The sequence below is a fragment of the Glossina fuscipes genome, unplaced genomic scaffold, assembly GCF_014805625.2.
Source record: "Glossina fuscipes isolate IAEA_lab_2018 unplaced genomic scaffold, Yale_Gfus_2 61, whole genome shotgun sequence".
Lineage (NCBI taxonomy): Eukaryota > Metazoa > Arthropoda > Insecta > Diptera > Glossinidae > Glossina > Glossina fuscipes.
Genome location: NW_023998433.1, coordinates 1875073 through 1893042, shown reverse-complemented (window position 1 = coordinate 1893042; position 17970 = coordinate 1875073). Strand labels below are relative to the sequence as shown.

The following is a 17970-nucleotide window of genomic DNA, read 5'->3' as shown; positions in this document are numbered from 1 at the left end:
AAGACGTTGCGGCCAAAACTGAAATTAGTTCAAAAATGCTGGGCTTCGTTTAAGGAACTGGCTGGCCATTAGCTGGCCGCTCAGTTTGTGAGTTTCAGTCAAGAGATTTATTTAACTTAACAAAAACTAAGTACAGTGCGTGCTTACAAATAAATGGCTCCATGTTTTCTGTGACTATAAAGTAAACTAGTGGATATAGACCAGTTTATTCTCAGGGGAATATAACCAAGTTTCAAATGCCACTAGTGCACACGTTACTATTGAAATAAACGTTAAAATAATAGATTTGCTTTATTCTTTTTTTTTATATTTTTCGTTTATTTCCAATTTGCTTGATTTCTTAAATTAACAATAAGACGTAATCGAATTTACTCATTTATCAAATATTGTTAATTTTTGAAATCAAGCGACGAGCCAAATTTGAATTTGATCTATTCTAAAAATCTGAGATATATATATAGATATATATATATATATATATATATATACCATATATATATATACCATATATACTATATACACTATATATTATACTATAATAATAATCAAGTTCATTACGCTAAGTGCACACAAATACACGTTTATATAAAAGAAATTAAATAATAATAATAAATAAACAAATAAACATTTCTTATATTCACTTGTGTGCAAAAGTGATTCGTTTAGACTTCTCTCATCACATCATGGATACTCAGTGTTTGTGCGTTAGACTGTCTAATCGGCCCGAGACAGGTAAGTTAAAATATTCAATGTATATATGTGGGTATAAATGTATATACATATACATAAGTATAAATATTGTACTTATATATAATAGGTAGCACCGCTTCATGTGTTGATTTTTTTTTATTTTTTTTTTTATTAATATATGCCATTATTGTGTGAGTTTAAATTTAATGCGACTTAAGTTACATCCGGCAAATAATCTGTCTAAACTAATAAACCGTACGTACCGCATTCTATTTGTGTCTTATTTTGCATTTTCGGTCGCGCTCCTTCGCAATCCTTAGCCTAGTTTCGTTCCATTTCATTTCAATTAAACACTATTTGGATATTTTATCTAATACTTATACGTTTACGCTGTCGCTTTGAAACCAATTATCCCTCTTTTAACCGTTTTAAATTGTTTTTAGTTTTGAAACATCTATGAACTCAATGCAGGCAAAAACAAATGGAAATCGCGAGCTAAGTGAGGTCCGTCATCCTGTACGTGTGATATAGTCAGAAGAATACGTCAGCGATTTAATCAAGTCAATCAGTTCTCATTCATCAGCATCCTACAAATAAACATTGAAATTTTGATGGGCTCTTACCTCTACAAAAAAATAGAAACGCGTATCCCGTTAATAAACTCATTTCTAAATAAAAATGTTTCTCCGAAAAAAAAAATTAAAGCCCGCGCACAAATATCTATACAATATTAAGCACAAATGCTTGTCAAGGTCATCTTAAGAAGGCTTGATACGATTAGGAGCAGACTCTGTGATTACATTCATGACTACGTTTAATACACTTCCCATGCTGGCTTTTAATACACACCACTGTAAGATATGGGGAAACTCATTTTCATGCTTTTTTCCGTAACCAAATAGAATCTTCTTCAGATACCCTATAACGTATATGTTGTTCTTGATCAGCGTGAAATTCTGAGTTGATTTAGCCATGTCTGTCCGTCTGTGTGGTGTATGTGATTGGCATTCTCCTGGTCGCAAAAAATGAAGATACCGACTTCAAGCTTGGTAGCAACATTGGAAGTTTTTATACCCAGGTTGGTAATGAAAATAGATTGGTCAATAAATTGGTCAGGGCAGAAGCGCGTAGTGGACCGTAAGCTTAACGCAATTCCTTATTATTCTTTCTTTTTTTTTTGAATGTTTGTTCGTTATTCGGAAATTATTAAAGTTAAAATGCCGAAATTTTCCACTATTTTCTTTACAAAGCACTCTACTTTTTACATACAAAAATGGAAACAGTCGTGTATGCCCACACAAAGTTACGGGTAATTAAATTTTTTTTAAATTTTTTTTTATTACTTCTTTGAGGTCTTATGCTTATTTATCATATGGTAATTAAGGCAGAATCTTTGTACACTCCTCGAATGAAGATTTATTATGTGCCTAAAAATGGTTTAATTTTAAAATGAATATGGTAGACGGCAGCGATTAACATTTTCTTAATAAGACCTGCGATAAGGGTATCAAACAAAAGAAGTTGAGTATAATGCGAAAAGCATAGTGGTGGGTATGCGGGATTCGGCTACCGCCGAATATAACTTTCATGCTTGTTTTTCTTTTTGAAATTTTTCTTTCAAAAAGAGATAGCTTTTCATTATATAATTCCACGTTGAAATAGGCCAGGAAACTATGTAAAATTCCATTAAATACTTTATTATTGCTCTCAGTATTTCAATTTATCTTAATTGAACATATAACATTTATGTAAATTGAACTTTCTGCGCTTGTTCACTTTATAAAAATGAGAATTACAGGAGATTGTGTGCATAAGTAGGTAAAATCTTTTAAACTGTTCATATGGTGCTTTTCCCAACAATGATGAATGTATTCGTTAGCTATGCGTGTCTTTCTCACAGCAACAACAAATTAACAGAGATACACACGTACCGGAAGTATACTAAAAATTTTATAAACAAAGTTGTAAAATATATATAACATTACAGTTTAGTAGTCTTCAGCAGAGTAGGTTCCTTACTCTAGCCAGAATAAGTGACTGAAACAAGTCTCTCTTTCTTCTCGTTTCTTTTTGAAAAGAAATTACGTCTTCTAATTTTGTAGTAGCCTGAAATGCTTGTCACTTGATGCAACATTTCTGAAAGAAGAGTCGCTAACATAATTTCCAAGGATATTTTTATATATATATATATATATAAAAAAAAAAAAATTGTAAGGAAAACCATATCTTGTATCGTCACTGTACACAATGTACAATGTAATCCGCAAAAATGAATGAAAAGTCGTGAATTCAAACTGAAACTGTCTAATATCTAAATCAAACTGATTATGCTCTTGTGCCGATCTATCTGTGAGCTGAGCTCAGATAATAGCAAAAATTGAGATAAAAATTTTGCATTTATTTTCTTGACATTTATTCCATCGGTCGATTTTGAATATTTTCTTCTTAATATTCTCACGATAGGCTAAAAAAAAGAAATGGATGAATGGACTGCGAGGTGGGGCTCCTTTTCGCCCGAATCCCTAAGTAAGATCGGAAAACACGGCCATATAAAAAAAATTCGAATAGATCTCTGGTGAAAGCTTTAAGTTGCGTTTCTATTTTCATATTGGAAAAGTTTGTCAACTATTACGAGTGTGCTTATAAGCGAATGAGACCAATTTTTATTGATGATGTGCGTCGGAGTTTTGATATTTATTTTGAATTTGAAAATTTAGTCAAATGGAATGACGGAACTAGTAGGTATACTCTATCGGAGCTCAAAACGAACACACGAAAAGATGGCTAGAGGGCATTGTAATCGGAAATTGCAACGTTCTCCTTTACTCTCTGGCCAATCTCGAACAAATTCAACTTTGAATCGATCCCAAACGAGGTTTGCCAATTGCGATTTCCGCTAAGTACTCACGTATGTCGATTGATTGTTAACATATGTCTCAATAGTGTTTTAATGAAATACGTTTTCTTTCTTTTCATTACGAAAAATATATGGACTTAGACTTATTGGCCGACAAGTAAACATTATACAAAAATTTATTCTTTATTGAATATTTATTTGCATAAGCTGTATGCTTACGCAGAAGATGCATTTTTTTTGTTAAAGCAATTCGTCACAAGATATACAAAAATATGAAAGACTTTGTTTAAGGCATTTATGTTTTCCTGAAAAGGTCGGTCAAAGTTGCTTTCAATACTGACTAATTTCACATTAGAGTTATATGAAGGTGAATATGAACATCTCTTAAAAAAGAAACGAAAACACATACATAAACATAAACAAGCTCGAGAAGACAGTATTTATCCGATTTTGTACACTTTCAATACTCTGCAGTTTTTATATGTCACATTCAAGAGTCACTAGTTATATGCAATTAATTATTAATTTTTATTATTAAATACAAATATACTATTATTAATTGATAAATGTCAATCCGTTGGATTTTATAGCAACGTAGTGTATGATAATGGAATTAAGAGAATTAGAAATATTTAAATCTTTGCATGATTACGTCGTTTCAAGCGTATTAGGCGGATAAATGCGAACAAAAAATTGAAATTTATTAAGTGTAGCAGTTAGTTAGGGGGTCCCGTTTACAGGCGGTTTATTTGGCAGTTCATCAAATAAAATAAACCAGACATTTATAACGAGTCGTCATTATCCAACAACAGCATGTGCAAGTGTAATAAGTGAAGACATCTTTTTGTTTTGGTATGTGCTTCACGTAATTGTGGGAAATTTTTTGGTTATCTTACATACGGTTACTTATATACATATGTGTAGTATAATATAAAAAATAAAAAATAAAAAAAATGTAAAGATATCTTTAAATGCCAGCAGACTATAACAAGTCACCCTTGGGCTGAACTGCTTTGCGATGGTGACCATTCACTTATACCACTCAACCGCGCCTTAATCGTTCCAGTTACACACACTTGACCAACCGAAACATTAAAAAGACGAAAATGTACATGTTACACATTAGACGCTTCTGCACTAATAGCCGAGACGAAATGCGGCCTTTTTAAGAAAAGAATAGGAAAAATTGAAAAAAACACAAAAACAATATCAACAAATCAAAACTAAACTAAACTAAACTAAACTAAAGTAAAGTAAAGTAAACTAAACTAAACTTACCCAGTCTCAAAACTCCATTCCATCACATAGGCTAAGAGGTGAAAAATTAGACAAAACAAAAGATAAAACTATATGATGAAAACTATCACAAACAATAGTTTGTTTAATGAAATATAAAAGGAAAGGCATAGTTAAATTTGCTTTTTCGCGCAGCGTCGCAAACGCAACGCAACGCAACGCAACGTAACGCAATCATTGCTAAATTCAATTAATCCACACTATCTAAACCAGATAGACGATCTTTGACCTTTTTCAATTCAATGACCAATTTAATAAAAGCTAAACAATTCGAGACGATACCATTTATACGTATACAGTCAACTATATATTTAATTTTTATGCATGTATATGTGTAATTGCTTCATTTAAATAAAATCAAAAAGCGTTGGCGGCAGATTGACATTCATTTCACGTTAAATAGTTAGTATTTTTTAAACGTCAACAACATGGTTTTTTCCATTTTTGAGTTAAATTGGTTTATATGCATTAATGCCGTGCGAATATTTAATCAATTTACCATATTTTTTTTTTTTCTTTTCTTTTCTTTTCTTTCTTTTTTTTTTTTGTTTTATTTTCAGGTTGAATTTTAAATCCATAGCCGCTAACAGAGGGATGACGGTGAAAATCACATATATAAAACTCTTACGTACCGGGGTAAGTGAGTGAAACGGTGTTAACGGACATATGATTAATTTGATATGAATCTTGCGATTATAGAAAAGTGTTATGTTCTCTTTGGTTATCTAGCTGTATGAGTGATTAATAACGTCATAAAGCTAGCTTACCGAAGTTAATATTAGCACTTAATCAACATACATTGCATGCGAGCATAGAACACGTGTAAAGTTATTTATACAGTCAATCCTCTTTATGAGAACCTAGGAATGTTAAGAATATATTGCATTGCAATAACCAATATTGGGATATAATAGAATCAGATAATGAGAGATAAGTAGAAAAGTAGGAAAGTTATATTCAAGTTTGGGTCGCGAATCTTCATTACTTCCCGAACTAAAGTGATTACATAAAATTTGCCAAATTATTTTTTGCATTAACGCCGACACATCGGTTTCTAAACTGCGAAAGTTTTTGCACTAGATATTAATCGACATGCGCTATGTATGGCAATTGTTACTTGATGTTAGAGCTCCCTCCGACAAATTGCAAACGACTAGTAATTGCTACAAAGACATATATATATAATGCAATGAGTATCGGATATTTATATAAGATCATAGGCAGCTTTCATATATTATTATATATAAAAAGTTATCCCTGTTCATTTTTGATACTCCGCAACAATCATTAAGGAAACCGCCTAAAGTATATACATTCTTGATAGGCGTACGACTCTGAATCGATTCAACCATACCCATCGAATCAAATTTGGAAATGGGCGTAAGCTATTCGCAATAATCGGAAAATGAATTGTCTTGATCAGCCAGGTGACACTTTCTTAATAAAAAAATTTTGATGAAATTTTGATAGATAAAATTCGCTAGCAATGAAAATCTTAATATATTCGTTGAAAAAACGATATCCAATATTTCCCTTATTATAGAAAAACACCCGCCCACCTCATATATTGTACGTTTCTCATAAAAAATTTCCCCTTTTTGCTTAATAGATGCGTTAAACCCTATCAGGGGGAAAAAACATTATCTCAAAAAAAAACTTCTTCCATAAAATGAAAGCATTTCCAAACAAAAATACGTCAACGAGATGACAGAGGACAAAAAATCTCTTCTCTTTAGGACCAATCTCGCGAGATACATGGAACAGGGAGGTTTTCTGTCTTCACCCACGCGTCAATCATAATTAAAATTTCATCATTTGCAATGCCATTACATATATCTAGCTAAGTTATCGCTTTGCCAGCGGTTTCACTTATTCGTACACTCATGAAAAAATCATGAAAATTCAAAAAACTAGAAAGCTAATGTTTGAAAATGGCCCTAAAAATACCCCCACGATAATGCGAACAAATTAAAGCGAAGAATTAAATATTTCAACAAGTTTTTTTCCTCCTCTCCAATAATTCAAAGTGTACAGCTCCTACAAAGATTTATCAAGATACTTCATCGACAAAAAGTCGCAAAACATGCGAAACGTTAAGTTTTTCATCCATAAATTATATATCATATATACACATCACCATTGCGATGACAAAATCTTATATGGAAGATTAAAATCGGTCCTAAGCTCCTTATCAAAATAAGCTGAAAATTTAAGTGAACTCATTGATAGAGCTTTGGCAATAAGTTGTCCAATCCTTAATTTTGCTCCTTTTGCAAAAACCTTGTATGTGCCATCTAAGCATGTTATTATTTGCCCTATAGCAAGATCTGCGACATTGGCGTTTGAATAGCATAGCCATATCTTTTATATTGGAGTTGTAACGAAATACACTTAGCTATATTCCGTTAGGATGCACTAAAGTATTCTTTATAAAAACTGTTTCCTTTGCTTCTAAAAGATTTGTTTAAAAGAAGCCACTCAAAGCGCGCTATAGGGGTTCGCTATTACATACCCTACTCCAGTTATCCTACAGTTATTTTTGTAGGGTCCTTTTAGTGTAAGATTTGTGCTTTAAGTTGAAATTTTGTCCGATCCAAACCATCTTCGACAACGTTTGTCTTTGGGTCAAAACACATCAGTGACTAGAACGCGAGAATATAAGACAGACAAACGGACGGATAGAGAAGCTTAAATCGATTTATATATTGGTGATTCTGAATCGCTCAGTATAATAAAAGTTGGGTCTATCTCAAGTCCTTGTGGATCTTGCATACGTCCTCGCAAAACTTAATATACTCTTATAACACACTTGGTGCAGAATACAAAAAAAAAAATAAATAAATAACAATTCTTGCAAAATTTGTTGTTTAAATTTTAATAAGCTACTTAAACATTTTAAAGTGGGAACCCGTTGCGAAACTACGCGGAAGATTGCTTGTAGAATGCTTATAAAACTAAAACCAACTCTTTTTAAAAAATTAACGCAATCAAATTCATTCTTTTTCTTATTTTCTTTTAAACAATAGGATTTTGATCCGAGAATGCATAGGACTTTGAAGTAAAGTGAGTAAAACCCATGACTAATTTGCCAATTTTTTTCTTTATAGGCAATCGAGAGGTATCCATTGACTGTGCATAAATAATCAATCTGTGGCAAGCACACTAAATCGTATATCGATATCGTATATGTGTATGTATATGTATTTGTTAATGCAAGCATTAAAAATCATAATAAAATTAAATTTATGTATTTATATATGTAAATTCAAAAATTACAGCAATTAACATCTTAGGTACTTTAATATCCATATGCATAAAATTTTAAGAACAATGAAAAAATACATCTGAACATATGATAAGAAAAACATAAAAGTAATTATGCATAAAATATCTATTAAATAATTCGATATCCATTTTATTATGGATCTTGTTTTTGTGTTTGTTCGTTGTACTTTTTATGCCAATCGAGGTTTTGTTTAGTGACCGTTTCACCACGTTTCGCTGCCTCTTTTCCACTATACACCATAACGCCGCAACCGATTACTGTCAGAAGCATCATTATATTGGCTAAACGTATACGTACTTTATTGCGGCAACGTTCCATAACTTCGGGACTTGAAAATAAAAGAAATATAGATAAAAGCACTTTTATTACATATCGGTACGATAGGAGTTCATGCTTAGTAAAAATGCATCACATTGCCATAAGGTTCTTCAGATTAATATACTTTTAAATGCGATTCATTCCCGACATTTATATCAGTTTTGCGCTTCCTGTACACGCTATACACTACCCAGAAAAAAACATCATTTAATACAAATTTTTAAACGCTCTGTTCTCAATATTGCAACAGTTGCGTAACAATCGCGTAAAAAGTGTGGTTTAACAAGACAAAAAGCTATTTACGACCAAAGCCGCCTATTAGATACCCTCCATAAGTTTGCTTAATTTAAACCTTCATCCCGTCAAATTACCGAGAATTATTTCGTTATCTTTATTACACACACAGCCCACATGCATTTTCTTGTCGAAAATCTCAAAGCTTTTCACCTATTTTCATCATGTAAGATCAAAAAGTAAAACTGCTTGGCATACGAAAGTTTATTATTTTCAAGAAGCCTTATTTTATTTTATTTTATTTTTTATTTTATTTTATTTTATTCCACTTATACTAGAAACTCAATTAAACAAATAACAGTCGAGTTCAATAGGCTCTTAATGCAAAACTAATATTAATTAACAATAAAATTGAGTATAAGCATAATAAAACAAATAAGAAAAAAAAAGAAAAAAAAGCATGTACACTATCAGCATAGGAGCACACTTACAACCGGTACAGGACCAAATTGCAAATGAACCCCTAAGCCATCGCAAATATGCATAAGCCTGGCAACCGATAATAAATTGACAATAATTCACTTTCGAAACGTAACGACTTTTTAAGGATAAAAGCTAGTTTAAATACGACATAGGTAAATCGCGCGTATTAAGCAATGTTGTTTTAATGGACTTTAAAGAGTCCGATAACGAGAATAAGTGGTAGACGTCATTTAGGTTCTTGCAATCGACTCTGAGCGGATTGAACAGCTCATAATTAAATTTACACTGATTAAGCTTAACCAAGATAAAATGCCTAGAGAAGCGGTTAGGGACATTAAAGCTTATTTCACCAACTAATGAAGGCGAGTCAATAGCACCATTTATTACTTTAATTAGAAAGGAAACGCCAAGAACAAATCTACGTTTCTCCAGAGACGGTAGGGACAGCAGAAGCAACCTATTTTCATTCGGAGGAAGAGAGGCAATCGGATCCCAACCCAAATTTCTAAGGGCAAACAGCAAGAATTGCTTTTGAACTGATTCAATTGAATCTACGTAGCACCTATATGAAGGAGACCACACAACTGAGGCATACTCGAGTATGGGTCCAACCAAACACATGTACAGCCTTTTCGTAATGTAGGGATCATCAAGCTCTTTGGACCACCTTTTTATAAAACCAAGGGCGGACCTAGCTTTGCTAATCGAGAGCTCAATATGCAAGTTAAAACGTAACCTATGGTCAAATAGAACGCCTAAATCTGTAATCGAATCGACGTCCTCCAACTTATGCAAATATATCAATGTGATTCAACTTAAACACAGTAAATTTGTATATAAATTCACGATTTTAGTCCATTTTCATCACAAATGATCAGAAATTTGAACTTGCTTTTGTATCGTATAATGTTTATATGGCAGGTCCAAGAAATAGTCCCATCCAGTCCTATCAAACTTTCATACGTTAATCGTCGCCGAGAAATATTAAAAACCGCGTTTTCTTGTGTAATGACTTTTTTTAAATGGGACATTATACCAAGATCGAAAAATGGAAATTGCGTCCTGTCGGCTAAATAAGAAAACGCAAGAACAATGATCAGTCAGGCATGCCTAAATCGACTCAAGAAATTGTTCTGAACCGATTGACAAAATAAAACGTGGATGTTTGCCAAATCCTCCTCGGTGTCACATATACCTGGACAAACTTGTACATAGATATAGTACATGAAAATTAATTTCCGTATATATGCCTACAATATGGGGAAAACTAAATTATCCTCGAAACAAATCGGAACTTGCTATCATTATTATCAAGAGCCTAAAAACTACAGCATATATTTATCTAATATTGGGTTGTAAAAATTTGCTTATCCAAAGATTCCAAGCGAAAATAATCGCAAGCAACAACTTGACGCATTCGCAATTAATAGGAAAGCAAGAAGCTACAGAAATCTTCAAGAAACATACATATATATCCATTACTAGATAGTTCTTGTCAAAACGAAACAAATCGTCAATTACTTAAGATTATTTTGTACTATTTCATTGGATTAAGATAAGGTAGATTGTATATATCCGCCTGAGTAGCCGAAGGAGAGGAATCTCGACTAGCAAGTCAATGGTCGTGGGTTCGAATCTCAAGTGCGGTAGAGTTTTTTAATAAAAAGCCGATAGCCTTAGATGCTAGTGCTTTTAAGAGTTTAGTCTTAGAATTTATTTCTCTGGCGAAATTAATAATAATAATAATAATAAATAGATTGTATATACATAAAAAAACCTATACGTATTGCTTTAAATCATATTTCAACACAATTTCTGCGACATTCTAAAATGCAGACGCCACCATGCAGAAGATGGTTGGACAAACTAAAATTGAAGCATAAGTGACCGGCCTTATTTCTCAAATTCATAACTTGTCTAAAGACCATTTTCAGCTAATTTTCGACCTTATATTGATGTCCGTTAAAAAAACAAATCTTGGAGGAAAGAACATATCTTTAAAAGGGTTGTAATGATTGCAATGCACATATCAACAGACAAACGGCGAATTCAAGCTTACTGCGTATATTGCGTGTGAAGGAGCCCTAAAATCTTTCAAAAAATGCACTGCACCTCTATAGTGGACATAAAAAGTTGGTATAATAGTTAATCAAGTTGCGTTTCAAGACGAAAACTGCTTTCTTTGTTATGATATACAAAAATTCCAATGTACACCTCAGTCAACGAAAATTGTGCAAATTAAATAAACAAACACATCGTATTCTCCGCATAAGATCCCACACAATATGCAAACGTAATTTAATTTATTGTACAGCTTATAACAAAATAATTGTTCACTGCCTTAAATATATTTTCCTAAAGACATTAATACAAATTCTTCGGCATTTCGCATATATTTTTCAACATTTTTTGACGAAGAAACAAAATGTTCTTATTTATAAATAAATAAATAAATAAAAATATAATCCAATTTGAAACAATTGAAAATGTTGTAGCCGTTCAACATGTATCATTAAATACGCTACATAATTCTGCCTAATACAACTCTTCAGCTATATTAACCGTAATATATCAAAAATTATAACACAAAGCGAAAAATAGACCAATGTAGTAGAAATCTACGCAGTAAACTTATATGTCAAGATGCTACTCTGCATTTTCACTGTGAAGTACCACAACTTAGATTTTGTTATCATATAAAAGCTTATTTTCTATAAGAACGTCTATATGAGAATGGAATTCATTCAGTAATACTTTCCCGATTTTTATTGAGAAATATTAAAAATTGCAAATTTATTGCAGATACATAAGGAATTTCTCAACAGATTTGTTGTATGAGGAGTGGTCAGAAAAACGATTCGATTCAATTTCTTTCAATTTCATTCTAAGATGAAGATATAGTGTATCAAATTTAACCGAACTATTTTGAAAATTGCGACAGATAAGCCTAGAACGATTCAAAATATGTTTGGATACAACGCTCCGAGATCAGTTTGTACCTGGCTTAAGAAATCAGATAAGTCAAAGCCATTTACTGAAAAAATAAAAATTTAACATTAATATGCGGAATACATATGGTAAAGTCGTACGAAATAAACGAAACAGAAGGTAGATTGCCACGAGACCGCCATGTGCAGCAAAATGGCGTTAGTGAACCAATTAATACAATTCACAATAGATCGAAACTTCGGCAACCCTCAAATAATGCGGCGAATTATACAGCACAGAGATGTTATCGATGTGTCCACGATGACCACCTGACAAATCAACGTAAATATAAAAACGCACTATGCAATAGTAAATAATAAAGTAATAAATAAAAAATATGTCTATTGAGGAAGAAATCTGCCTAGTGCAAGAATTGCTGCAAGTTGAATCACCGAAACATAGAAATAGCCGTGAACAATGAAGTGAACAATGTTCACGTGGACTTTAAGATCGGCGCCGAAAACCCAATTACAATAATCAGCATAAATAATATAGAGTATATTTCAGTAGTTTTCAAAAGTGACCCGACACTCTTCAGTTAATGTTTGAACTTATTGTAATGTGTCAGGTATACAAAGGCTACAGGGAGTGGAAACACTCTGATACAAAATAAATTGTACATCACATGAATCTCTAGAAAATCCATTGCTAAAAAGCAAGCTAAGAAGAACTAAAAAGTCCACAACTCATAAAAAAAACCACACGGGGTTGGAAGTGCCAGGGAAAATGAACTGACTCTCATTGTTGCGTACCACAAAAAAAACGAAATGGTACAAATAGGTGGAGACTATAAAATTGCATTAGATGCATGCTGGGTGGTTGGCTGACTCTTGCTACCAATAGATGAATTGTTCTCGTGATTAGCTGTTGGAAAAAAATATTTGAAAATGGATCTATCGAAAGCTTACCTACAATTGGATTTCCAAGCATCCTGATAAACATTCACATCACGTTAAACATTCATCATGGATTATATCAATCAGCACGATGTTTGGCATAGCGTGTGCATCACCGAACTGACAAGAGTTTGTGATACAATTTTTGGGCGATATACCAGTTGTCAAAGTGTTTCTCAACTACATAAAAATGACTGCTGGCGGTAACGACGCACATATTCAACGCATCAACGAAGTGTTAAGCAGATTAAATAAGCAAAATATGCGGGTAATAATGAAAATGGCATAATTTTTCATTTTATATTGAATGCGGGCTTTAAGTGAACAAAGAAGGTAAGCACAAATTGCAAAGTAAAACCGATGCTATACAATGCATGAAACCCCTAATATGGTTGAGATATCTATATTCTTTTAATAAAGTATAATGGTCGGTTAATCAAAGATCTTAGAGATATAGCATATCCATTAAATCAGTTATTACATGAGAATGTCATATTCCGTGCCGACTAAGAAGACCCATTGGTTCTGACCGTGAATACTAGTGCCTTTGACGTTGAAACAACACTTATCCATGTTTTTAAGGACGATTCGGAGACACCAATCAAGTTTGCCCCCCAAACATTGAATGATGTTGAACAGAGGTACATTCAGGAGAGAAATTTAATATGATAAAGCAGTAAGGCCGATATTCAATTGTGGAGAATGGTATCTCCGATTCTTAGATAGAAGTTTACTTTACGTATGGTCTGAATCGGCTTATATACAAAAATAGCCTTTCGAGAGTGTCGTATACTCGCAATAGGAAATAAGCTCTCTTAGAGGAAGACATATCTGTTTAAGGATTAAGGCGATGCTTTACCTAGCAACTTAGATTTTAAAAAGTCGTAGGAGGAGAATTTTACGAAGACATGAACATGAGGAGGAAATGTGATAATTGGGTTTGAGTGATACCCAGTTTGCAACTTTAATTGTACACCACTACACCCTTGCGATTCCGACGGCGCCGCACGCATTAGCCTCAATATATAAAATCCTCAGTTTTCGCATCAATAAGTAGCAACGCTTCAATAACTATCGTAACTCCTTGCATGGGACACATTAAGTATAGAACTTCTCTTGCTAACTATTCTGTAGTTCCCTCTTCTCTATATTATCATTATTTTAACCAATAACTCACATACTTTCCAAGGAGAGATATAATATTCAAAAAAGTGAAGAAATAGTAGACCATTAGAAACCATTAGGTTTAAAAACAAAACACATTTATTTTCCGCTTAATCCTCAATTTAGAAGAAGTCAAGGTCACCGAACACATTGCTTTAAAAAGCACTTATACCCTCTTTGGATTATTTTCTTAAGAAGTGCATTTTTAATGAAAATCTGGTTGCCATAACTAGAAGAACCAACTACGCAATATTAATATTCTAAGAATCATTAAAAACGCAACGGAGCCCTAATTCTAATGCAACTATCTTCTCGGGAAGATGATCGTCGTCACCTTACATAAAGGAAAACAAAGTTGATGCATACGTATTAAAACAAACATAAACACAAAATTGATATACATTCATCGAGTAATCCTTCATTTCTCCGAAAATTTGTAAAACAAATCAAATAAAATAAAAGTAAATGATTTTGCTTAAAGTTTGTGGAACAGGTTGAATTTTTGGTTAATTAATTCGTCATGAATCTTATATATTAACACATCTCCTACCTTACAAAATTTGGAACTTCTTCGATATTTTTATATTTGCCACTCCAAACCAAAAAACGTTTTTCCATATTGTTAGGGCTGTGGTTATTTACTCCCTGCCGCAATGGTTGACTTTGAGAGAACAGCCGCTTAATCATTGTGTTAACCAATGTTGTATTTAATAACTGAGGAAGAAACATCTTCAAAATCGTACTCTAAATAAAAACCACACCGCTTCAAGTAAGTTATTGCTCCTACTAACATTATCAACAAATTTATTTACCCAGTAAAAATTATACAACACAGTAAATTCTTCACAATATGACCAAAGTCTAATCTATATGGTAATTCATCGATAAAATTAAAAATCGATAACATGATAATTCAATACAATGATGCTGCCAAAAATCAAAGAAACATTTCTTAGAGAATTTTTCAATAACAAATTAATTACCATCTCAGCAAATTTCGGGTTGGATGTTAACGCACACTCTTTTGTTAAATCAGCTAATATGTTATTAAATATTTGCAAAAATATTAGGATTTCCTTATTCAAATTCCCTAATAACATAGCATGTCGCGAATTGAGTAATATGAAAAAAATATTAACTCAAGAATGCATAACCAAAATCGAAAATGAAAAGGAAATCGAGGAGTCTTTATTAATAGAAAAGAATCTTTTTGAGCAATCTTTCCTACAACATAAACCATTGATAGCTGCAGAGCGCCTAAAAAGTGGGACGAGCATGTTAAATCAAAACTCCATTAGAGAACAAATGCTCCCACCTAAGACTTTATCGGAAATGGAGAAGAGAAGGCCTTTGAAAAAAGAATGTAAAAGTCAAATTATTAATGATAAGGAATTTGGTTTCGAATTTACAAAGCTCAGTTTGGCTGATCCGCGCTTGAATATTATGATGACTACTGTCAGGTCAAAAAGGAGACGCGACAAAAATCGACTAATTGTTATTGAAGGTCGACGTTTAATATTGGAAGCTTTAGAATGCGGACTTCATTTGAAAACGGTTATATTTAGCCAACGCGAGCAGCTGGCTGCCATAAAGGAGAAAATAGCCGTATTGCAAAAAGTAAAACAAACTGAAATCTACAAAGTACCACACCATGATCTAAAACTTTGGTCTACGCTCAATACACCACCGGGGGTGTTAGCTATATTTGAAAGGCCATGTTTACAATACGTTCGCAAAACACTTTCAAAAGTATCGGTAGCCCTACCCATTACTGTAGTTTGTGATAATATACGCGATCCAAACAATTTGGGCAGCATTATACGCACCTGTGCTGCTTTGCCTTGCCTGCAAGTTGTAATCACCAAAGGCTGTTGTGATCCATGGGAATCAAAATCTTTAAGAGGTGGTTGCGGTGGCCACTTTAGAATACCAATACACGACGATGTTAATTGGAACGAAGTTCCGTTAGTGATACCAACTGAAGCCGCAGACAATTGTTGGGTATTTATAGCAGAGAACAACATAAGTAAATCCAAAGGACTAACAAGTGTACTCGACTATACGAATTTAGAAACGGGGTCTCACAGCGTCGTTATTGTTGGTGGTGAAAGCCATGGAGTTAGCAAGGAAGCTTACCAGTAAGTAATAATCTTTCCTAATTACATTGAAAGGAAAGATAAACAACGTGCACTTAGCAAAATTACTTTATTAAAACGAATATTCATCGCAACTTGCACATAATGCATATCATTTCAATATTTTTTGAATACTGTCCCGAATGAACTTCTTGTTTTTAATGAATTCCTTTCCGCTGCCATCGAAAGACCTTTTGGCAGCAATAAAAGGTAACAGTAATTCAAAGACATTTTGTAAATGCGACAGTCCGAATCCTAGGCAATGCTGCGTAGTCATTTTTGATTGAGTCCAATTCAAAAATATATTTTTTTCTTTTTTTTATTTTGTGTTAGATTTGCGAGCAATATACTGTATTGCATGCCATACGCACTGGCGTTGATCCAGCACGGTCTTCGCTGTCCTAGCTTTAAAGGGATTTGAATTTAACGTATTTTGTCAAAGATGTTAGATTGAAAAGAAGAACATTTTATAAAAGCTATTCGACAATTGAATTTAAAACAAATAAGCAGATTATGCAGCTACAGTCGAATGTTTTATTCACCGCACTTAAAAAACAAGCAAAATAACATTGGATAGTCGTGACCGCAGTTTAGCAGTTCTGCACAATGAAACACATGCGAAAATTGGTCGATGACTATTGTATATGAGAAACACGAAGTTCCTACCGTGAGAAAATGCCCATGTTGCCCGACAAAAGGCAAAAGATAAATAACGACAAGTAACAAGTATCTTTTAAATAAACTAGAATTTTATCAAAAAACTGAAAGAATTCATTACTACACCTGATACAGGGAAATTTTCATTTTACGAGCAATAACCATAAACTCAATTTTTCTCGCTTTTGAGAACATAGGTGTCTTCCGTTTATACCGCATTGTAGCTGTTTCTTCCCAAAGTTTGAAGTCTTTTTCATAAGTTTTGCAGCCAAAATAATATTTATCATGGACACAAATACTTTAGTCTTTTGATACTGATCAAGAATATGCATATTTAGTAGGTTTTGAAACATGCTGATGGATGTTGCAAACATTTGAATATAAAGCCGCTCTTCGGTGGAAGGCATACAAATTTGCAGTCATTATACATAATCTTCACACTTAAATATGATCTGTTGAAAAACCCTCATTTTCTACTTTCAGATTTATGCAGACCGTGGGCAACAGAGGCAAATGCTTACATATACCTGTTGCTGAAGGTGCAGACAGTTTAAACGTTGCATCAGCTTTAACTTTAATTCTCTATGAGTTACGTAAGCATGTCTCGCATATGCAAAACTGAAAATTTTCATGTCATAAAAAGAATCTGCTTGGAAAGAAGAGAAATATTATAATACAGATTCTTTCTTTAGTATTTATTTCATTCTTTATGTTTATCTCATTGAGTTATAATTATAAAGTGATCGACAAGTTTTAATAATGTTTTGTTTTTTAAGAAAACTTAACGAATGCTGAGTAAAAATGATCCTCAAAGAAGATTACGTTCAAAAGCAAAAATAACAAAGAAGTTTAAACCCAAGCTCTAATAATTATATGTAAACGTATCTACATATATGTCTTCTCAAAAGCATTACAAATGAAACATTGAAATAAAATTGGGAGACAATTAGCGGTTTTAGGAAATCA

General features: G+C 32.9%; 2 protein-coding genes across 4 annotated transcripts; one reads left to right on the top strand and one right to left on the bottom strand.

Moving 5' to 3' along the window:
- Nucleotides 1-3130: 3130 nt before the first annotated feature.
- Nucleotides 3131-15086, bottom strand: LOC119637965 (UPF0389 protein CG9231). Of its 3 annotated transcripts, XM_038034449.1 has the most exons (5): nt 15025-15086; nt 14763-14956; nt 8296-8457; nt 4826-4856; nt 3131-4708 (listed from the first exon to the last, which is right to left on the bottom strand). In XM_038034449.1, the coding sequence occupies exons 2-4, from the start codon at nt 14939-14941 to the stop codon at nt 4832-4834; spliced, it is 366 nt and encodes a 121-aa protein (XP_037890377.1). In that variant the 5' UTR covers nt 14942-14956; nt 15025-15086; the 3' UTR covers nt 3131-4708; nt 4826-4831. The 3 variants fall into 3 exon arrangements, with proteins under 3 accessions (XP_037890377.1, XP_037890375.1, XP_037890376.1); XM_038034447.1 differs by lacking the exons at nt 3131-4708; nt 4826-4856 and having other exon boundaries at nt 8076-8457; XM_038034448.1 differs by lacking the exons at nt 3131-4708; nt 4826-4856; nt 15025-15086 and having other exon boundaries at nt 8076-8457; nt 14763-14997.
- Nucleotides 15087-15177: 91 nt separating this feature from the next.
- Nucleotides 15178-17637, top strand: LOC119637883 (rRNA methyltransferase 3, mitochondrial). The gene is made up of 2 exons (XM_038034292.1): nt 15178-16350; nt 17488-17637. Exons 1-2 carry the CDS (start codon nt 15254-15256, stop codon nt 17624-17626), a joined length of 1236 nt encoding a protein of 411 aa, XP_037890220.1. The 5' UTR covers nt 15178-15253; the 3' UTR covers nt 17627-17637.
- The last annotated feature ends 333 nt before the right edge of the window (nt 17638-17970 follow it).